We start from the raw sequence: 25618 nt of genomic DNA on the forward strand, positions 1-25618 counted from the left end.
AAAAAATTGTAGAAAATATTTCAACCTCAAAAAATGTTGGTTAATTTTAGCTAATTTTAATGAGTATTCCATTCTAATCACGCAATCTAAGATAAAAATCTATAAGAATCAATCTCTCCTTGATTTTTTGATTCTATAACTATGTACTTGAATAAAAAATTCTAGTTTGAATGAATAGATAGAATTTATAGAGATGTGTTAAGTATTAATATCTTGAAAAGTTATATAAATATTTCAATAATTTTGAAATAAACGCAAGAAAAGGACTTAATAATGATAAAAACGGATTCACAATTTTTTTCTCTTAAAAAATCAGAGCGATACGACGTAAAATAACGTCGTGAAGTCACGCGTAGAGATTGTTACCGCTTTCCCACGCGTGTCGACAGCGACATGCAATTAACCACCTCTGCCGCGAAATAATCCGGGAAACAATAGCGAGATTAGGGACATAGGCGCAAAGTAGGCGATGCAAGACACGATCTTCATTCCACGTTGCTACCAGGAGCAAAATAGAAAGCATTTTGTTAACGAACGCACATTTTCATTAGATATAGATCGATGTAATCTTAATTATATTAATTATTTGTAAACATTACTTTAAGAAACGTCTTGCAACACGATGATTTCCTACTTTCTTTGTCGACAGAATTTAGAATTTAAATTTGAAGATTATGCAACTGATGTAATCATTAAGCTTCTGAAGCTACTTTATTCTTTTAAATGACTCATAATACATATTTCGGGAGCGGTTTTTATTTAAAATTAAATATTTTATTAAAATTTGTACTACATATTTGTAGTATTTATAATTTATTAAAAAATAAAAATATATATATACAAAAAGAGAGAGAAGGAGAGAGAAAAAGAGTCATATATTGTATATCTAATAATAATTCACAGTCCATATAAAAAATATACTAAATATTATTATATTAAAAGCATAAAAATTACATTAAAAATATATATAATATATTTTTAACATATATATATTTTTGTCCTAAAAAATAAGCAAAATATTTACTAGTAAACGATGCTTTTTCCAACTTTCTCACGATTCCGCAATTACCACACACAATAAAATTAGCCATTGCGACATCCTTCTACTTGGATGATCTAATCATTGTATTTCAAAGAAAAAATTTCTGTCTTGCTCGGGTTCGTCGGTTGAAATCGCGATCGGATGCGTCACGTTTGGTACACTTCGTGCATACAAATCGCAAGTTTAACTCACGACAAGACACTTTAATGGCGGCTCCCTGGCAGCTAACGGTCCGCATTCGTCAGACACGAGTACGATTTTTCTTGAGGATATCGTGAATCGCGTGGAAATGATCATCTATCTTCCATCGTCTTCACTATTGAGTTTGCGAGACGCGAGATAAGCCATGCCGTAACGTTGCGTGGTCGATTCCACGATTAGAAATCCGAGGTGCGTACATTTATGTCGGAGATCAGAATTGAATAATTTTAGCAAGCTGAATTCTCAATATTGCCAAGAAAGGAAAAAGAACTTCTGCATGCTCGTTGAAGGATTTAATAGTGTTAACTAGTCCTTTCTCAAACATTAATCTTAAAATTGTCATAAAATATAAAATTTATATTCTCTATTTTAAACTAATTATTCAAAAAATGGATTGGGCAGCACAAAGTTGTAATTTTTCTTAGAAAAATATAAAAATTCTATATATAACATAACGATTTATATAATTTACATCATTGATATATATAAAATTTGTAAAATAAACATAACACACATAATAAATTTTTAATCAATATTTAATTGTATTCTCTTATCAACTTTGTTTCAAACAAAACAAATTATCTTTCACAACGGTACATTAATGTTTCAATCGTTATTATTTCTGATATGGTATTGTAGATATGGTTTATGATATACAAGTAATATACATTAAAGATAACAATAGCAATAAACGCGTATAAATATCACTCATTGAACGGAAAGATTTCATTTTGACGCCTAATCCTTTGCAATTAGCATTCGCACCTTTTGAGCCGGTTGTTCGGTATTTAATCCTACGCGATGTGTCTCGTGTACCGAACGTGATCGGCAATAGCAGTGCCGGGATCGAGCGCGTATTTACGTGGATGGAAACGGGCATTCATGCGTACATGGACGCACCCAAGACCCACGCAGATCTTGATGACAGGAGGGGACGTTGTACGTGGTTGAAATCGGGACTAGGATGGTTCTTCCGGCGGGAGCATTTCCGGTGCTTCAGACAATACCAGACAATACGGCGATGACGATCGCGAGAGAAGGCTGTCAACGAGAGGCTCTCAACTCTCGACTAAACTGACACTTCGCTTCTCGATCTCGTTTGTGGCAAATAGGCTCATAAGTTACATTTAATTTTTAGTATCGACTTCACACACGAATATATTACGACAATGAGGCGCGCTTCAACAAAAAATGCTTATCTCAAAAGATTCATATTAAAAATTGTATTTACGATAATATCGAGAAAACTGATATTTTGATGTTCCATATATATTGTATTATAATATATCAGATAAAAATATTATATTCTCTTTTTATTATAGATATTAGTATTTTATTCTTGTATCAATAATATATCTATCTATATCAAATTTTATTGGCATATATTTTCTGAATTTCTATTGCAGATACTCAATTCTGTTGAGTATTCTTGAAAACACATAAAAAGCAATTAATTTTATTGAACTATTTGACTTTATAAAATTTATAATAAGAAGGATGCTAAGTCATCCACATTTCATTCGCGATTTATTGTTAAATCGTTCGAGCACAAAAGTTGGGAATAAAACACAGAATTAGTATACAGAAAGCACTTAATTCTGCCACATAGATGCCACTTTTTGCGAGGAATGAGATACTAACTTAACAGAAACGACTATTAGACGAATTCAAAATATGTATCAATATTTACATTCTAACAAAGATTTATACGTTATTTCGACCTTCGGCGAATATTTCTTCAAGATATAAACGTTATACTTTATTTAGTAATACGCACTCTAAGATACTGTGCGAACATGATGGCAAAGCAAAGGAGTATGCAAAGCGAGATGCAAAATACTCGTAATTGGATATGGCAATATTGTAGTAAATTAAAAAATAAGATACAATACAATATTTGTCCTAACGCTTATACTGCACACTCTACATTAAGACTAAGAAAAGTTCACTTATTTCGTGCTCATCAAATATTTCATAGTGAAGACAAGGATTATCGAAACGGTTTGATGTGGCGATATTTTACAGAAGAAGAAAGATACACTCCAGAATGTAAGATTTGTGATACATCTCTTTTAACTGAACATGAAGTAAGCCAATTAAAGCGACATGGTATACGTAATCATCGTAATCGTAAATAATATTAAAAATACAAAAAGAATTTAAATATTCTTGGATATCGGCATATTTCGTGTTGAATACAAATGATAAACTACAATGCAAGATTTATTGTACCAAGTTTAATATACTTAAAGATGAAGTAGACAATTTAGTGAAACACTTGTTCAAGCATGGCATAAATAAAAGAATTCAAGAAAGTACAGGAGAAAATAACATGATGTCAAAGCGAAGGAATATGAAAAATAAAAAAAATTTTAATATGGCATATAACAAATTACAAAATAGAAGACAATGTAACATCTATCCTAAAAATTATTATATACAAAATCAATAAGATTGAAAGTAAACTTATTTCGTTATTAAATATCTTGTGATAAAGATAAGGATTATCATTTGATATTGCGATATTTCATAAAAGAAAAATACATCTCAAAATGTAGAATTTGTAACAATTTCCTTTTGAATGGACATGAAATAAATCAGTTAAAGCAACATCTGATAGTGAATCATCCACTAATATTAGAAGAAGTACGAAAAAAATTTGAACATTCATAGATCTTGGTATATTTCATATTAAACATATCAAATAATAAACTAGAATGCAAGATTTGTTTCAATAGAATTAACATATTTAAAGATAGTAACCATTTGCCCAAAAATGAAAAACTCAAGAAGGTACTGGAGAAAATAATATGAATATAATAATAAAGTAAGCTGAAGAAAATCAAAAGACTAACAATGATAAATATTATGAATATTTATATCTCATATTTACATCTTCCTTCAATTGCTATATCTATACATTTATATAAAACAAGTACATAAACATTTAGTATTTGTTTATTATAAAAATTATTAAAATTTTAGTCTAATATTTAAAATTTGTTTTATAAATGTTATAAATATTTGAGTTAAATAATTCCAAACGTAAAAATAATAATATTGCTTAATTAGAATGAATTAAAAATAATAAAATAATAGAAGAGCTACAAATCGAACAAGATCTTTTAATGTTCAAGAAATAAAAATAATAATAAACATTACAATAAACGGATAAAACGTTTCGACATCGATCGGGTCATTATCAATGTTAAACGCAAATTTAAAATATTACATAAAATTGGCAATTATGCAAACAATACACACACACACACACACACAAAATACTCTTTCCCATTCAATAAATCCATGTTCGATCGGCTCAAACGGACAAATATGGTTCATCACTGATTGTATATACAACGGAATTGATGTAAAATACTTTTTATGTACAGATAGTGAATAATTACTCTAACAGTAATTATTCAACATCCTTGATCAATGTGAGTCAAACGATATTAACATAGTCAAATTAAATTGAAGTAATAACGCGATTAAGATCAGAGTATAAAAATATATCCAAGTTAATATAAAAAAACATTATAGAGAAGAGAAGAGGAGAGAGAGAGAGAGAGAGAAAGATTTAAAAAATATTAATAATTATTAATACGTTTTTAAAAATATTTATTATTGTTCGTTATTGTTTTTATTTTTTGAACATTAAAAGATCTTATTCGGTTCATAGCCCTTCTATTATTTTATTATTTTTAAATAATTCCATTTAATAAATATAAATGTCTGATAATTGAAATTTATTATCATATATTTATTTAAATATTTAATAACTAATGAATTTTTAAGATATTTGAATAAAAATCTTAGTTTCTTGATTCGATCATAAAATAATGTACTGGAAATTTAATTTTATAGTACGAATAACACATATATTCCACGTATACATTCCACTTCCTTAATTTACTGTTTGTTTTATATGTACACGAAGGTTCATCTCTGGAAATGATAGAGCTTAATGGATTTTGAAAAATGCATGAAGATTCAATTCTGAATGTGGATGTAGCAAGATCAATGAATTTTGGAAACAATATATTAAATAGCATCAGCAATCTTGATGTCTCAATTAATTGTAGAATTATTGATTAAACTGACACATTTGAATAAAATATTAATTTTTAATAAACGTATCATTTATTATGTATATTATATTATTTCTTATTATTATTTCAATTATTAAATAGTATGACAAACGCACACTATTTAGCTCCTATTTTTTTATTTTCTACAGAGTGTCACGAAAATATTGAAACCAATCAACTGTCATTTTCGAATGTATTTAGTTATTGAAAAAACAAAAGTTGCATTGAAAAGAGAAAAGTCTGTAATTTTTAATGAATATAAACAATATTTAACAAAATGTTTCTACAACATATCAGTTTACTTTATTGATGAAAAATATGCTAATAATCGAGCTCATGATTAATATCCAAACTGTAGACGCAATAAAAAAACTGTTAAAATTTAGCAGCAACTATTAAAAAGGTTGTCACTATAATAAAAACGACATGTAGGAAAAATGTTTTTACGAGTTTTCGTTTAAAAAATTAAGTTTATTATTATTTTATACAAATAATACATATTTCAGAAATATTAAATCTTTTAAATTATTAATACATTATTCATCAATAAAATGAAACTTGTATGCATACATATTTGTACGTTAAATTTTATTTATACCTACTCATTAAAAATTGCCGACTTTCCTCTTTTTAATGCAATTTTTGTAATAATTGAAATATATTAGAAAATGACAGCTGATTAGTTTCAACACCTTCCCATGAGATATCCTGTATCATCTATAATACAATATAAGCACTTAAGATTCAACTACCGTTAAAAAGCACTTGTCTCCTATTGATGGTGTATTCACATATTGACGGTGTATTATACAGCCCTATGAGATTCTTAGTTTAATATTTTTACTTTCTACTGTACTATATTTGCTTAAATGCTTGAATATTTAAATGTATATATGATACATAACTAATATTGTATATAATTAATATTGTTACTATTATATTATTAACTCCTCGATAAATAACTGTGATATAACATCAAAAGAAACTGATCAATAATACTTCGATAAATTCGAGTATCGATTTAATATTTTTAACTTTCTTAAAAGTGGAAAATCTAATTAAAAAATATATCGCTTGATATATTCAAAATAACACGAAAAATTTATCAAAGCCGCATCCTGTAAGAAAAAGGTTGTTCGCCAATTAGTGCATAAGTTTCTCCTGAATTGGATATTTACGCTTCTTTAAAAATTCTCATCGTTTTTGCATCGATGATAATATTTGCACGTGACGAGGGTATCGAAGGCCACCAGTATATATTAAAATCTATATTGTCGGCACCATTATCCTTGCATCGTCATTGCGCGTTCGTGCGAAAGCGGTTTTTCCGCGTGAATATACATGCAGGAAAAAAGAACAATATACGAGGCCGTGAAAAAAATCAATTAAAAAAGATGAAATAAATAAATGTATTGACACATTGGGTATAAGATGAAGAAAGGGATTATTTTTTCATATAAAATAAGTTGACCAATAAGTTGGTTAATTTAACTAGATATACAAAAAATAATATTTTTCTGACAAATAATATTTTTCTTGCGACAACGTCGCTTTATCGGGACTATTATCTGTAATTGTATTTTCTGGCTCATCGAACTCCCACGCGCATAATAATGAAATGGAATTCGTTCTACAATGAGACTTTTAAATGACACAAAAGAGAAATAGAATTTTCTCGGAACTCTTACCGGAATTGGGTCATCGTTATATCTATCCGCAAGAGAGAAGCTCGAGAAGCCCTTTTCTTTCTTATACTCTTTCAACAATAAAATGCTGTATTGCGAAGCCCAATACAAGTTTCGCAATACAATGGCTCGCAAAATATATCTTTAAAATTCGAAATAACATTAATCAATGACAAAAGAACAAAATATTTTTGTATGATTTAATTATATTTCGTTTATTAAATCGTTTATATAATATTATGAAATTATTTTTAAATTCTTAAAGAAAAATTAGTAACGTATAATATACTTTCTTATTAATTTACTAACTATAAATAATTTTTAAATATAAAATAATTAATTAAGCCATTAATATTTTAATAATCATATTGTTACACAAATCCAGAAATATTTATTTTATAAGTTTTTTTTTTTGGCGGCGCAAGAATAATACATAAAAATATGTACTATTTTATTTTTTTTATTGCAAACACATATAAATCTTGTTTGTCTTACGAATTATATTATATTTACTTTGACTTCTTACCGTAATAATTATTACGGTAACCATTATTATAATTACATAAACTGTATAAAAATATTATATGTATTTGTGTAAATGCGATTACATTATAATAAAAAGCTTAAAACTTATACATTCTATAAGTTCGCTAAGCCTAACCAAGCCCAATTGTTTAATGATTCCTATGATTTTACAACCAACAAATTCTTTACTTCTATTGCCATCTATAAGCTATGAGAAGAATTAAGATACCGACAGTTGGTAACAAAAGCTTCTGTAAAATCGTATTTTCTCATAGATGATATGGCAGATATGTATCGGTAAAGCAGGTAATACAATGAGAATCGTTATGCAAAAAATTAATATTAATTTACTGAAATGCAACGTATGATTTAAAAAATACCTACAAATAAGCTTGCAAAATTATATTTTATTCTATTGCGGTATCACAGATTAATAAAATAATTGTTATAGGAAACTGCTTTATCCTAAATATCTCAAGCATTTTAGATGCATTTACTTTGTTTACATATCATTAAAAAAGAGAGGTTCATTAAAAAGTTACAACAAATCAATGTCCTTTCTCATTTGATCATAAATGCATTCATAATTATAATAGGAATTCTTATAACTTTATATATGTGTGTGTGTGTGCGTGCATTATATTTGAGTTATTCTTTATTCTAATATTTCTTTATTTTTAATGAAATTCTTATCTAATCTCTCTGCAAACGATTTGAAAGGATATGTATTATAAATATGTAGAAATGGATTTTTTTATTATATTTTAAAAAAATATAAATTTATATTTTTTGAACTTTTTAAAAATCTCCTATAGATTAAAAATCGTAAATACCTACAATTAAATTGATTCTTTAAAAATTAAATTTTTTCCGTGATAATTCCGTCAGATATCATATATCTATTCTACGTGCCTGCGATGTGTGTGTGTGTGTGTGTGTGTGTGTGTGTGTGTGTGTGTGTGTAAAAAATTAGAATAAAATTAAAATATACAAATAGTACAAATTTTGTTAAAATATATTTTTAAGTTATGATATTATAAGCTCGGAAAATTTGATTTAATTTCAAAGTAATTCCTTTTCTTTCTTTCTCTAATCTTTTTCGTGTTCCAAATTCGTGACGCTGTAAATGTAAAACGTCCCATTTCATTTCCCAAGTATAATTGTATTTTTTCTTCACTGCCCTTTCGCGTTGCTGCAAAAACAGAGTGAAAAGAGAGGTAGGGGAAAAGTGCACTTGATTCCTTTTGAACAATATCAACTCGTTAAGGACGCACCGTCGTGCGGTGTCTGTCAGTCGCAGCGATGCCAGTAACAATTCGAACAAAGCGCAATTAATGTCGACCGACTCCGATTCTATCGCTATTATACCAAAGACAAAGTGTTAACCGGTGTTAAACACCGCGTCTAAACGCGTTTCCGCGGACACAAAGCGTTTCAATGATTCCGACGAAATCGTGCGAGCTCATTGTATGAGAGACACAAACGCGAGATTAAAGACTCGTTATTTCATTGTAATTAAAATTAACAGAATTGTCTCCAATGTTTTCAAAATGGTTATTCACGTATGTATATATTAGTAACAATAGTTATCCACGCACATATTTATATAATGGCAGTTATCATATTTTCCAAGTATATTCATCAAAATTTACACATTAGATATATGATATCTGACGGAATTAACACGGAAAAAATTTAATTTTTAAAGAATTATAATTTAATTGTAGATATTTAGGATCTGTAATCTATAGATTTTTAAAAAGTGCAAAAAATATAATATATTTTTTAAAAATATAATAAGAAAATCCATTTCTACATATTTATAATATATATTCTTTCAAATCATTTATAGAGAGATTAGATAAAAATTTCATTAAAAATAAAGAAATATTAGAATAAAGAATAACTTAAATATAATAGTTTTAATACTTTTATTTTCAAAATGGTATAAATAAATGACGGTCCTAATTTATTTATCATTAAAAAACTACTTTTGCTTAAAGTTTCTCTTAAGTTCTTATCATACTGACTACGTTTACATCGTGCGCTTAATCTGCAATATATAATGGTTCTCCTTGTTTATTCTATAGGTTAAACAAAGATACATATCATATAGATCGCAAATTAAACGCATAGTGAAAAATAACCAAAAACAACAATAACTTACTAGGGTTAAGGAAATTGTAAGGCAAATACAATTAAGAATTATTTGAAAAAATTATAGATTATTCTAAATTGCAAAAATAATACAAAAAAATTAGAAGCAATTGATCATCTGGGTCAAAAATTCAATAAAATATAATATTTTTTTAATTTGTACTCTAATAGAAATATATGAAAATGTATTATAAAATAATGATAAAAATCTCAATTTTGTAAATATAAGTACTTTATCAATTCAAGAATATTTATATAAAATTACATTGAGATGCAGATATTATTCAGTAAATAAACAAAATATTTATTTGTTATAAACTAATTGGTGAATCTCAATAAAATTTTGCATAAGTCATTTTTAATACTTGGAAGTACTTATAAAAAAAAATTTAGATTTTCATTATCATTAAAAAAACTTTTGTTTCTTTCCTTACATTTTATCTTTTATTTACATTTCATCTTATAAATCACATTAGTGTACATCATGTATGTTGTGGAAGTCTATCTTTATGTTTTTTCTAATAAAATAATTCAATTTGATAATATATGCTATATTGAATATGCTTTATTAATATTCTTTAGAAAATTTTTGTCAGAAATTAATGATATTGTAAAAAATATCTGTTTTCTTGTTATTTTTGTATTGTTCTATTTCATTATTGCTCACGCGCTTATTTCATAAGTTAGATTTTTTGTGCAATCTTTTTTTGATGGTGGAGAAGATCAAATGTAATGGCTAACTATTGTTTAATAATATTTCAATAATCTTATCAAAATTCTTTGTATGAAAAGAAGGATGTGACAAAAAGAGCACTCTATCGATTAAACTCACTATAACTCTAACCTTCCGACAGAGGATGTTGTGAATAATAGATAAGCGTCCAAAGACGTAGGTTTCTGGTGCCAGTCATAAATGATGGAGTTATTGTGCTTCATCAAGGTTACATCCAGAAAATTTAATCTATCACTTCCCTCCTCCAATGTGAATTTAAGTTGAGGGTATAACTCTTAAATACGAGACAAAGATCATTAATATGTGTCTTGTTAACTGCAAGTACAATATCGTCTACATAACGTACATAAAATGAAAGCTCTATTGTTAATTTATTAAAAGAAACTAATTCTAAATTTTGTAAGACTATGTCTGAAATTATGAGGGATAACGGAACTCATGGATACTTCCAAGGTTTGTTTGTAAAATTTGAAGATAAAAAATGATAAATCAAGAATTAATCGTAATATGGTGTCAAAAACTCCATTAATCAAACAAGTATTAATCTGTATCTATGTCATCTTTTATTGATTCCGTCCATGACTAAATTTACTGATACATTTGTAAACAGAGAAACTACATCTAACGAAAAGAGTGTATTGTCATTAGAAATTTTTAAACTATATATTCTTAGTGAGTTGAAAGCTATTCTCTATAAAACTTTTAGCCGGAGATAAACTTTTGTTCAAAATTTTGTGTAAGAATATCGCCAAATTATATAATGGGCTTTCGATGGAGAAAATTATGATGCGGATAATCAATTTTATGAACTTTAAGAACATCGTATGCTCGAGGTAAAATTGGATTTGACGTGTGTAGATATTTATAATTAGCATCATTGCGTTTCCATCTTTTCAATATCTCTTCAAATCCGTGATTTACCGAATTACGTGCAATTTGTATATACATATCGTATATATACGATCATTGAGCATCGAGTCCACCTTTAAAACGTAATCTGATGTATTCATTGCAACCACTACATTGCCTTTGTCCACATGTGTAAATAATATATAAATAATTAATATATATGTTTTTATACCCTGACAACCTGCTTAAAGAAAAAATTCAGAAAAATGTAAGCCCGTCGTATAAATGCTAAAAGTTTAGCAAGAAATTCGACGTATCATTTAAAATATCGCGCAAAACGGTAATGTAAAATTCAATACCAATCCGACGGCAGCTCGGCGTGAAAAATAAATCGGTGCTGTTCGCAGAAATGAGACCATCGCGAGACGATCATATTAAGATCGAAGCGGTACTCACCTATCGGAGATGCGGTGTTAGCTTCCCGAAGACTGACAGTTTCCGGTTCGATGGCTGCCTCATCCTCCTCGATTAGCGGTGGTGGTGGTGCTAACGGTCGTGTCTCGTAACCCCAATGTTGCCGAAAAGCACGTGCGCCGCCATCCAAGCGGACGCGTGGCAGCTCGACGAACATCGCATCGCCCAACTGAAAGTAAAAGATCGCCCGCCGCGTTAAATTGGAGTAATCGTCGGGAAGAGGAGATCAATGATCAATCGTGCCGAGACCAATTGCATATTTGATAACGACGAGTTTGATTTAAAAGAGCTTCGTTTCTGATTAACTCTGATTAACGAGAAAAAAATCAGTTTAGTAAAAATACGCACGAAAACCTAGTAACATACGCAATAAAAAACATTGTATATTCGTAATGGAAACGGTCCACTCATGTTCTTGTTAACAGTTTGTGTTCGATCTTTTAACATATTTGACTGTTAATTTAACATAATGTAATTATGTTACTTATCAATTTTGTGTCAAATTGATATTCAATATTTCTTACACTCTAAATCTGTAGCAATGAAAATTTTATTGCTAACAAAAGTGAGTAGCAAAGTCATTGCTTTAAGCATGGATTTTCACTGCTTTGAAGTTAGTTCGTCTACTCTTATATAAAGGAGTGGACTATTTCATTCGATTAATCAAAGTGGTTTAAGCATTAGTTGATAATGCATTGCAAGATGCATTGAATGTTACTGCAAGGAGTGAATTTAGCGAAATAGCGCACCATTTGTCGCATGTTTGTCATGGTCATTACGGGCGAGATGCATCTTGAGACACATAAATATAAGAGACAGAATAAAATAATTAAAAATAAAGTTAATAGGTTAATAGATTGAAATAGCATGCTCTGTTCAAAATTTGTGTCCATGAGCTTTGTTATCTGGATTTGGAATGGATTTATTCTGTCATTTTATTCTCCAAATTCATTTCTTTTTGGAGTAAATTTTTCATTCTAATTATCGAATGGATTTTCCATTCTCATCTTTCAATAAAATTCACTGGCAGCAACATTGGCGTAATTGCCACTAATTCCTGTATTGAAATTTCAATTTAATGCAGTGAAATTTCATTGTTACAGATTTAGAGTGTAGTGCGAAAATAACACAATTTATGAGGGAACAAATAAAAATGTATTTTAAAACGAGAATTCTAAGATGAATGAATGATGAATTTAGCATATCATAAATACTAATTATACTAAAAAATATATTTCTATAGTTTGTTTACAAGTTTGTTTACAAGTGCATCATGTCCCAAAAGTCCATTCAAATTTTTGTGTTTATTTAACATAAATGAATATGTTAGTAAAACAACACAAATATCGTATAAAAGAATGATCACAAAAAGGTAATATTGACACAATTTGTAAACAAACTATGGAAGTACATTTTTTTAGTGTAATTAATATTTATGATATGTTAAATTAACACTATTTCATTCATACATCTTAAAACTTACGTTTTGAAACACATTATTTTTTTATTACTTGTTCACTTACTCATACATTGTCATTTTGATACTAAGAAACGTTGCATATCAATTTAACACAAAATCTTTAAATAACATAATCACATTATGTTAAATTAACATCCAAATATGTTAAAAAAATACAAACAGTTAATAAGAACGTAAATGGATCATTTCCAACACAAATACACAATTATTTTTTACGTACAGACAAATGAAAGTATAGCGCGATACTTATTGTTGTAATACGCAAATGATTAAAAAGTTTGATTTATAAATAGGTTATATTTAATTTGCAATATCTTCGATTTTATTATATTTTAATTGGTTACGTCGAAAGATAATAATATAACAAGAATAAATTACAGAATAAATTACAGAAAAAAAATACAGTTAATTAAGTAGAACAACACAACTTTGATAAGTTGTAACTGTTTAATGTTTTACTCTGAGTTTAGCTTCTCCTTACTCATCTGCTCACGAAATGCTAATTTGCACAAAATGGTCATAAAGAATTAGTAAAAGAAACTGTAACGCTTCCATAAATTTAGTATTTTATTTTTGAAATTTCCAGTCACAAAAGTATCTCTAAAAGTCAAAGTCTTAATTATATCATAATTTGAAAACTGATAATTTTATAGAGAGGATCGCAATATCAATAAGATAGGTTGTGCCACATAAACATCTCGAGTTCGCGAACCAACTCTTTAAGAAGCAATGATAACGGTATGCTTGGAGGTTCATTAAAACATCGGCTTCTTAATTGGAAGCACTTGTACTCCGAGCGATCATCTCACCGAAATGAGTGATGGTGTCTTGAACAAGCCTACCTTGTCATATCGTACATATAAAAAAAAATTTTGCTCATAGGAAAAATTTGCTATAGGAAGTGCAAAGCACTTAATTTCTTCACGCTAATTTTTATTTTACTATAAATTTTTGGCTTAAATTGGATATAAAAAATTTCGTAGTATAGAAAATCTTAAAGCGAAGAAGAAGAAAATCTCAAAAGAGGAAGATTAAAAGAAAGAAAATTTAAAAAAAATCTTCATTTCAATTTCTATAAAATTGATTTTATTCATATTTTGAATCTTCACTTCTTTTGAATCATTTGTAAATTGACGACTCCATTTCGAATTACATTCTTTTATTTTGTAAACTATTCACTCAATTTTCATAAAACTATTATAGAGTAATTTGATAATGTTTCATTCGAAATTGAGAAAAAAATTAAAAATAAAAAATTTGCTCCAATATGAAACGGACAAAATTTTAAAAATTTTATCATTATATTTTATATATATATATATGTATATTTTCTTCTCATAGAGCTTTAAAAATTTTTTTAGACTTTTCTATATATATATAGACTTTTTAGTATGCATTTTCTGCATTTTCTTATTTTTACCAACATGAGGAAATACGATATTAAAAAATTCTGAAAAAATTTTGAAAAAATTCTTAGAGTTTTATGAAAAAAATAAATAAATTTTTGCCTCTTTTCATTTTGCAATTTTTCTGTAAAGTTAATAGTATTTGAGTAAAAAATTATTCAAAATCAATTTTCGGCAATTTTTAGTAATTAATATCTCGTTAACTATATTGCGAAAATTGCAAAATGATAAAGGACTTTTCGACTTAGTCCGCTTTATCTGCCCATGAAATATTTGGAGATTATTTTGGGACACCCTGTATATATGTATATAAACACACACACATGCACGCACACGCAGCACGCACACACGCACGCGCACGCACGCACACACACACACACACACACACACACACACACACACACACACACACACATACATACACACACACACACACACACACACACACAAATGTGTATATTGTTCGTAAAAGTATATATGAAATATGAAGTTTCCAATTTCGCTTTATTTGAAGCTCATCAGTTACGCAAACAGTACTGATTTTCAAACTGATTTTCAAACGTTGATTATGAATCCTATGACATAAGAATCTCCTTGATTGAAAGTACCCTTTGAAATTCAACATTTTCAGGTTACACATTAAATTCAACGATATCAAGAAGCCCCTAAAACTGAGTTTCACGATAATCAAATTTAAAAAAAATAATTTGATTCATTGATCTCGAAGACCGTTAAAAAACATGATCGTCTTAAAATTTCTTTATTTATAAAAAAAGCTCCAATTTTCAAAGGATTAATATTCAAATTTTTACATTTTCCTTTAAACTCCGGAAGGCAAATGACTTTTGACGGACGAAAGAGACAAATGCAATGTCATTTTGACCCATAATATAATTTCTATTGCAAACTAGTTTTGGGAAGGAATTATACATAAAAACGCATTTTGTGTGTGAAAAATACATATTTTATCTCTCTTTAGTATTCTGTACATTCGATATTATGAAATAATTATATTTTTATATGTATAAATTTTACAAATAAATTTATTACAATTTTAATACCTTGTACTGTATTTCGCATCATTATCGACACAAATATAACCCCATGATAGTTTTTCATTAATTACCGTTACCGTATTTCGAGTTGTCTTATCGCTCAAAGTGACTGCATTTGTCGTACGAAGATTAATTACACATAATCACAAATTCAAGTCTATGATTTGACTCTTCTTGAGATTTTAAGTGTTTGAATCTGTAAAAATGTTTAAATATTTCAGAAAATAACATTTTTTAAATTTCTCTCTCTCTCTCTTTCTCTCTTTCTCTTGCAGGGGACTAAAGTTCCTCAATTTATTATATTTCCACTCTTTGACAAATTTCTTGAAGATTACTGTCCCGCCGAGAATGAAGAATAAGAATGGACCGAAAGTTTTCTTGACGTGCGTGTATATTAAAGAAACTTTACCTATACATTTATCCTAGCATAAAACTAGATACTCACGTAACTACGGATGACATCCATCGTCGTGGCACGAGTTAACAAATTCGTGTCGTACAATTAAACGCATTACCCATGATGTCATCGAATAATAAACCAGCGCACACTTACAGACATTGTCTACGAACTGTACCAATAAGATGTACATCGAATATATTATTAGTTAATCATCAACTTTCCGAGACGCACAAATCATTCCTGAACAATGTTTGCAGACCTGTAGTAGACTTTGTGTCACGCCTGGATGTCCATGGATATCCGCGAAACACGCGATACGGATCGGAGTTATTTAGAACGAAGCTGGGCGGCGACTGGAGCATGTCTGGCTTGGTTTATCTTGGAATATCGTAAATTGACCTGACGACAAGCTGACGTCACTAATTAAAGCTCGTTGGACGACAGGCATGCCGCAGGGTCGCGTGAAATTCGAAAGTCGACAGCTCACTTTTCCCTCGTTTTTTGTCGACAATTTCCTCTTCCTCCCTTTTTTAATTATGAATACGTAACTGTTAATCGCGATTTATTTTGCAGAGGTATCCGGCATCTGCGCTCGTCACTTGTCGGATATATTGATGAAATTCGACAAAATTTATGATTTATCTATCTATAATAACTTTCATGACGAAAGAATACATATTTCGTTAATTTCAATCACAAAATAAAGAGTATAATTCAGGCTATATAGTGCGAGGAAATAACTGCAGAATAAATAATTATGTATCAATCAATCAATTAACGTAAATTTGATAATTAGACGGTTTTCGCGATTCTCAGGCTTTTTCTTGTCTTCTTTCTTTCAAAATAATGTATTACAGTAATTTATCGACTTTTATTACATACTTAATTATAATTAAAAATAAATAATTAATCAAGTATTAACATATTCTTTTATATATATATATGTACATACAAGTATATGAAATATAGTATATTAAAACAGAAATATAAGCATATAAAATAACTTTCAATATTCCAATATATAAAAACGTGAAATTATAATCTCATAGAAGCAACAGAATATTTAATTTTTAATATTCTTCGAAAATATAATATATATATATATATATATATATATATATATATAATATATATAATATATATTCTATATTCGTAATGCATAAAAAATATAATTAACTTCATTAATTCTAGAATCGAAACAGTTCATATAAATCACGATAGATACTAAACAATAGGAAATGTGTATCATATTCATTACATCATTAATATATTAAGTCACACGAAAGCACGTGCAGCCATTTATTTCAATCACATCAGAATTCATTAAAGCCTTCACATTTAATAGCACCAACTGGTTGCTCACTTTGCCAACGGCCAAGAAGACACGTATCGGAACAAATTTCAGCGGCGAAACTTCATTTGCGGATCGATCAATTAAAGAAGAATAAAAAAAAGGAGTATTCGCGATCGAGCTGCGCGCGACCGCAATTGCAGTTAACATGTTAGCTGCAATTACCAAGCCAGCGCGAACAAATGTGCCCAATTACGCGAAGAGCAGTGTGAACAGTCAGTCTCGAAGAGCGTTGTTGGCCAACGAACAACCCACAGCAGTGCCAATTAGTAATCGCATTCTTTTCACACATGACTTCTTTTGCTGCTCGAGTGCTTCAGGTAACATAATTGATGGGATATTAGTGAACGTAATTAATAGAATTCCACGTGTACGCTTATTCGAGATCCTTAATAGTGAACTTTCCACGATATTGACAGAATTCTTGTGTGTACGTGCGCGTGCGTATGTGTGTGTGTGTGTGTGTGTGTGTGTGTGTGTGTGTGTGTGTGTGTGTGTGTGTGTGTGTGTGTGTGTGTGTGTGTGTAAGCAGTAAAAATAATTATTCCTACGATTATTACTAAACAGAATTTGTCAAATAAAATTTGGAGAAAGTAAATAAGTAATGAGCAAGTTATATAAACTCTTCATTTTAAGAAGCACGAGAGAAAAAATTGTTGAATCTTTGCAAATATAAATTTTCTCATTTTAAAAAGAAAAATCAATATTTTCAATCATCAATATTTTACTTAAAATTAATTGTAAAATATTTTATCTATACTGTATATATATATATATATATATATATATTAGAATTTATTATTGACTTATATCATTAGAAAAATCAATATTTTCAATCATCAATATTTTACTTAAAATTAATTGTAAAATATCTTATATATACTGTATATATTAGAACTTATTATTGACTTACTTGTATATCACTATTCCAATCGACATTCCTGTCGTATTTAATATTGGTTCAATGATATACATACCAAAAAATGTTTTAATTTACATAATATGATTACATGTGTAAAAGAATTAGGTTAAAGAGCAGACATCGTGCTTGTGTTTATTTGTCGTTTATTCGCATCGCGTTTATTGATGATAAGTAACGTAAAATAGATAAACATGGTAGGTCTTTCATGGCTTCATTGCAAAGTAAGCACAGACGAGACAGAGAAACGGACTACGTGCGTAGAAAGGAAATTACGATTTATTCTGTGAGAAAAACTGGATACGTGACAACAGACGAACCAAAGGCAAGACGGGAAACATACCAGTTATCTAGGACGAACAATGATTGCATTATTAAGGCATGCAAGTCCTCTCAGCTTTTAAGAAACGAGACAAGCGGAAAAAGCATGCGGCTGTATGTAAAATTAAAGGCAGGAACGTTTATTCTAAAATTAAGTTTAATTCTTAGTAAAAAAAAAGACTTCAATAAATATGTATTTAAGATAAATAAAAAATTCAAAATTGTTCATGCAAATATATATATTATAATACAATATATATTACAATCTTAATTTGAAATCGAGATACAGAGACAAAAAATATGAAATTTTAGATGCTGATTTGTGGGATGTTGAAGAGATAGCAGAAAAGCATTGTTATTCACGTCACAAAACGGATCTCTTTGCCAATTTAATTCAATCCATTACAAACCCCTTTTGTCGCCTGTTCTCTTATCTTTTATCTTCGTCGTCCCTTTCACGTCGTCTTACTGCGACTTCGAAAGCAGCGAAACAATTAATTTCGTCCTTTAACTAACGAAACAGCGGTGACATCAAGGAAAGGAGGCTCGAATTAATCTTCGTATTACACTTTGCGATGCAAATTCAGCGTGTGTACGTTCTTTTATGTGCAAATATTGTGAACGTTAATTAAGACCTTTACGAAAAACGTAGAAGGATTTAGACATAGATGAGAAACAGGGTAAAGAAAATAGCCATGACACACCAACGGAACATCGACGTATTAGAGAGTGACACCAATGAACATTAGCAGACGATAAAAAGAAAAAAGAACAAACCTTGTTGTGCGACTTGAACATACAGGCAGTCCCGGCGAATAGCTGCGTCCAAAGGAAAGATACAAATCGATTACTAATCGTATTCACTTTTTCCCCGAGAAATCCAGAGAGATCGAGATCGTCAGCAGATCTTTCTGGATTGTATTTTTGCTTAAGGAAAATTTATTAATCACCATAATCAGTAAAAGTTATTTATTAATTATTATATAATTAATAAAAGTTGTATTAAAATAAAATATTATTTGACAGATATAAGATAATCCTCAACTACATGTCTCGTTTTAGAATCTTAATTTACATGTCTGGATTCAAGTCATCCACGACGTTTTTTTTTTTGATTGGCTATGTAATTATTACAAATCTCAATGAAAAAAAATTTTTTTAATGAAATGCTAGAATGTATAAAATCGAGATATCGAAACATAAAAAGGTGATAATGATTGAAAAAATTATGTTTAAAAAATATTAAAGAATAATTTGTGAAAAGAACACAATAATCAGTTTTCTTCAAAAAATCATATCTTTATGACAAAAAAAGATACAGATAAAAATAAGTAATGTTTTGAAAAGAGGAAACCGTGAACTTTAAGAAAAAAAAATACGTTATATTGATTCATTCTAAAAAGTATAATTATTTGCACGATTGAAGTGAGGAATTTACATTTGACAGGTCCAAGTCGTTCAAGCCGAACTTTTATTGCATCACAATTAGCGTCAAGACAACAATGAAACGATTGCATGACGGCGATCGAGAAAGATTCCAAGTTTTTTTATCCCCTTACTTTAATTCTATAATATTAATCTTATAAAAATAGTTGTAGACTAAAATTTTCACTCAAGTTCAAATGATTCACTGTAGTTGAGGATTAATAATGAATAATTATATAATGCTGTAGCGCAATTTTTCATTCAACTATCATTGTTTCAAAATTGTATGTTAAGAATTTAGATTATTTTGTTCGAGTGAAATTAATTGAACATCATTATGTTAATTATCAATTTTTGTCTTTATACGACGCGTATAAATTGTAATATCACTTTTACGATCATAAAATATATATTTCATCGCGTTTCCAATACACACACGTTAACAGCATTATAAAATAAATAAATGGCTTATCAAATTTAATTTTTATCATTCCGATACAAATTGATTGTATCATCAATATCGTATAAAAGTACGTGTGTAATTATATAAAATTAATGTGTTTAATTAATAATTAGGATACATTAAATTGCGCGGTTTTCGGCGGGGGAGAATTGTCAGGGGAACGATTGTGTGAGAAATATATTGGATGCTGAATCGCTTTGTGAAAAAGTGCGACGACGACAAGAAGTTTTCGCGCCGCGATAATTGCGGAACCGTTACAAATGAGAAGGGTCAAAAATGAAGAACGCGGCGCTGTTCCCCCGAAAATGAGTTACGACCGTCTTGCGAAATTCTCTTTCAGGCCTTCATTAACCATTTCGTTTTTATGCTGGCGTGCGCGTAACGTACGTCCGACGAAATTCATTTGACGTGCGCTGTGAATGCGCATATTCTCTGCGTACGCTCTGCGTGCGTGCTGCGTTATGCTTGTGGAAACGCGCAGATCCGACATTAATCGCTAGCCTTTAATTCGACGCAATAAAACACTGTGAAACGATTTAATATGCCGCCGGCATCACCGAAGGCGGAAAAGTATTACATCTTAAGTATCTACTGTCGGCGTTAGTATAGTCGCTCCCAGCAATGAAAGCTTTAAGGATCATTATAATTAACCGTCCACCAGCTTCTCGTAATTTATGCTTTGCAACGTCATTGTCCTTGTCTATATTTTTTATAGGTCTTGCGAGAAAAAGACTTTCAGAAACCTTTCAGAAATTTTTCTTCTCTTTTTTTTTTTTTTTACAGTGGTTTACTTTTTCCTATTCGCGTAACAATATTTAATATTTGAAGTACATTTGCCATTTTTTTATAAGAATAAATAATGACACAAGGACTGATTATTAATTAAAACTGTTCTAAAATAATAATTAGCAGTAATGTTTTACATTATGTACCGTATTACAAAAACTAAATAAACAGAATGACACGCTGTGTGTACCATTACATAACCATTTACATTCAGAGTACGACATGCTCGTTAGATTGCGAAACGTGATCGAAGAGAGCGATTCGTCTCGTAGAATTTAATTCGATTCAGAATGACCTTCATGGGCTGCTAGAACTGTTCCGCGTTCGATCCATATCGATCAATCTCGATTCGGCCAATCTGATTATGTGCTTGGCACGTATGCTCCCTTTTCTCCGGTTATCGATCCAGCGATACCGCTAAAATCGATTCGCGTCCCGGAAATGTCTCTCAGGATAATAATAGGACATGCACGCTGCCATTTATCGTGCCGGACTTTCTTGCCCATCCACTGTCCATTCTTACGCCATCATTCTTGACGTCAACTAATTGAAAAAGTTTCGTCGAGTAACGGGTATCTCGCAATGACAAAGGAGCGAATAAAAAGAGAAATGTTTCCCAAGATATTCTAGTTTTAACGCGAGCTGCTCGATAGAATCCTGTCCACTAAACGGTTGCAGGAAAAAGTTTTGATACAGTACTTTTTGTACTTGCTGTATAATCTGCATACTTTTATAAAGAAGGGATAAAGAAGCGAAAGTGAAACAGCGAGTTGTGAAAAGGGCGTTGTGCAAATTGTAAGCATCGCCTTTTTTAGTTCTGTAACATCTGCAATTTGGACGAGTCGCGATAGTTCCGAAGCACTTTGCAAACTAGAGAGAGTCGCGACGATTGTACGTACGTACGTACGTATTGTGCAGCTTTCGTAGCGTACAAGCGCTAAAATGCCACCTCATGAAAACACGTAGCATCGGGATGCTTGCGACCTAAACTTCATGTTTACAGCACATTGTAAAATCGCCAACGCGCTCGTAAGCCACGAGAGATCGTCGTGTGCTTCTGACGGCATATTTGTCCAGCGCAGCTTTTATCGTTAAACTTTTTTTTCCCCTCTGTCGCTACTGCAGTTCGGGTCATCACGATCCATTTTCTTTCGAGAGAGAGAAAGGAAGAAGAGAGAAAGAGAGAGAATAACAACCCTCTGGCTCGAAAAGTGAAAAGTTCGCTGTAGAATGCTTATGTATTTATTGAAAGCTTCGTGTACACGTCGCACGACAAACTTCCTGAAAGGAGGGAGAGCTTTTGACAAGAACAGACAAAGGGCGACGAGGCAAGAAGAAAAAGATAGATGTAGGACTGCGTGAATTCCTAACGAGATGCTACTTCACCAGCAGCTCGCAGAAGTGGAGCAACTGGTAAATTTCTCGCTCGTGCGACTTTCTAAATAAAGCCAATAAACGACGAGTAGTATTATCGACTGATAACAGGAGCAGATCTCTTTACAGGCAAACGACACACTTTTTTCGTAAGAGGTATATTTCTATACATTCTCGTAGAGATCGTTGTAGAAGATCCAAATAATAGATGTACTGTTAATATTTATATTTTCGTTATTTTATTTTACTAATCACTTTTATTATATGTAAATTAAATTAAATAGCATCTGATAAATCGGAGTCTTTTAAAGTTATGTTCCAATGCACTTGAAGAATGCTGCCAAAATTATTTCCGTTAACTGTAGATTTTTGCAGACGATACTTTTTTTTAGAATTATATGCATACAAATAGATTTATAATAAATCTCTATAATTCTTTACAAAGTGAAAAGTTAATCAAGTCTTTTGTAGATTGATATTCTTGTTATCTTCAGAACTGTCAAGTTGAGCAGACTTTTTTACTCGTTGCGGATCATTTACCAAAATTTATGCAACTAAGGATAGGTCTCATTAAAAAGTGCTACGTGTTACTTTGAATTTCTGAAGAGTACATCGAGTAACAAAAAACGGAACAAGTTGAGAGACTAACTGTCGCCTCATTACGTCTTTTCAACTTTGCCCTATAAAATCCGCATTTTTAAAAGCATTTTTATTTTTAACAGAGGCTTACAGAGAAAAATTGAAAAAAGATAATTATATTACAAGAACTGAAATAACTTGAAAATGATTAAAATTTTTGTACAATTTTTGTTAATCAATTTGATAACCTCCATGAAAAAAATTCTAAACAATGACAGCAGTCTAAAAAATAAAACGAAAATTATTTCATCTATTCACAAAGTACACAATGCAGCTCCAATTTTTTGCGTCAATGCACCTTTATGAAATAAATGTACAAAATGCTCGTAGAAGCTATTTTTCCGGCGTCATAACGCTAAACAAAGAAAAAAAAAATGCGCCGCGAATAGAATATCGACTTTCCTATCAGCTCGATAATATCTCATCGAGCTTATTTTTATTCCCTCGTTCGCCGATGGGATGCTCGAAGCCTTATATAAATGCACCCTATTGCCACCGTCTCTATATAGGCACCCCTCAATTCTCTCTCTTCTCGAACCACGAAATACCGTGACCTGATCTTCCGCGGCTTTTCGCGCGGGGTCCAACAGTTAAGCTTTCGACTGTGAATTCTCTTTGGTACACACCGCTGGCATTAAGCCGAAGAGATTATTGCGTAGCGTTCTGTCTCATTCGGCGCGCTTCCTCTGAGACCGAAGGATTTAATGTTCTTAATAATGCAGTTAGCAGTGAATAATATAGCAAAGAGATTATTAGACGGAATCGTTTAATCGACAACGAATGTGACAAATTATTAGAAGCGATAAAGCGACACACAACCGACTAATTTTGACTCCGTCTAATATAGCTCGACAGATAATCATACGACTCGTAAATTGGACGAATTACGCGATGTTAATTGATTCTTTTGGATATTATACATGTTATACAACTGCAGTAATCAATTATGCGACAATGTTTAATAATTTTCATTGCGAAGCAGATTATGTTAAAAATGAGCCAATTAAAAGCCAAGTTTCATCTGCTCATGAATAATGTATGTGACGTGTTACGTTTCGGTGCGCGCCGTGTGTTCTAAAATTATCCTGTACAACATGCAAATTGCGCATCTGTAATTTTCGCAGATTACACGAGTCCATGTAGAGATATGGTTGATCTTCAAATACATAAGCACGCGCAAGACATAACTTATGAAATGTAGGGACTTTGTAGTTTAATATAGCAAAGGTTTTTGTGCGTGAGTATGCATTCGCGGATGGAAATTCTCTCTTTTGATTCTAATCCAAATCTACTTAGGAAGATCCCCCTCCTTAATCCGATGTAATATGATAACGAATCTTTCCCTTTTTTCAGCGTGTATTACGAAATCTCTAGATTATTATCTCCTTTTATGCATAAATTCCACTTACTTTCTGTCATTCTTTCCATATAAAGCCTTGTAGAGAGAAGGAGAGAGAGAGAGAGAGAGAGCAGGGAGGGAAGAGGAGAAAGAAGTTATTACAAAACTTTATATAAAATGAAATATACTTAATACATCTTGAAATATTATTATATAGGAATGTCCATTCTTTATACAAAAAGTGTCATTCTCTCTTCCATTTTCCACATTAATTTCTTTATATGATATGACGTATAAATTAAAGTTCGCGTTCCATATTTGTTTTACACATTATAAAATAATTGTTAAATATTTTAATTTTTACAGAAATATTTTATAGAAATCGTATATATACCGTTTTATGCAAAAGTGAAAGAGTTATACGCAAAAGTTATTTTACTTCTTAATAATAAATAGTTTTGATAGTAGATAACTTCCAAAGCTATTAAAGGGTGTTTTTTTAAGCCCGATAGAACTTAAAATTGTAAAAACTAACGCAAAAATTAAATTATAATCAAACAATTTTTTTTAGTCGAAAGATCAATGCATGGCATTAACACAACATTTGAAAATGATTTCGGGCGTATGGCCACCGCGGCTGTTTAATTTAATTTTTTGTTTTATTTTTTACAATTTCAAGTTCTATCGGGCTTAAAAAAACACCCATTACATACAAAAACAGAGCAATGTAGAAACTGTTATTCTCATCACGCAATGACAGACGGAATATGATAGCAGATGAGAATGGTCAGTATATACAGTATTTCAGACGCTATCGTGTAATGCCTCAATTACAATTTATAATGAGTTTTCGCCCCTGTTAATTAGAGACGACATCCTCGTCCGAGAATTACTAGGCAACCG

General features: G+C 30.3%; 1 protein-coding gene across 2 annotated transcripts in view; it reads right to left on the minus strand.

Moving 5' to 3' along the window:
* The window catches only part of LOC105144987 (uncharacterized), a 112322-nt gene that overhangs the window by 27060 nt on the left and 59644 nt on the right, over nucleotides 1-25618 (minus strand). The window contains exons 4-6 of one of the 2 annotated variants that reach the window (XM_011054274.2): nucleotides 19467-19508; nucleotides 11740-11926; nucleotides 7557-10708 (exon numbers count right to left, since the gene is read on the minus strand). In XM_011054274.2, the coding sequence (XP_011052576.2) occupies nucleotides 10533-10708; nucleotides 11740-11926; nucleotides 19467-19508 (405 nt within the window). In that variant the 3' untranslated portion in view covers nucleotides 7557-10532. Of the gene's footprint in view, nucleotides 1-7556; nucleotides 10709-11739; nucleotides 11927-19466; nucleotides 19509-25618 lie in introns of those variants that run through there. The other variant, XM_087404134.1, reaches the window with a different exon arrangement.

The sequence above is a fragment of the Acromyrmex echinatior genome, chromosome 3 (assembly GCF_024713525.1).
Source record: "Acromyrmex echinatior isolate Ae372 chromosome 3, ASM2471352v2, whole genome shotgun sequence".
Taxonomy (NCBI): domain Eukaryota; kingdom Metazoa; phylum Arthropoda; class Insecta; order Hymenoptera; family Formicidae; genus Acromyrmex; species Acromyrmex echinatior.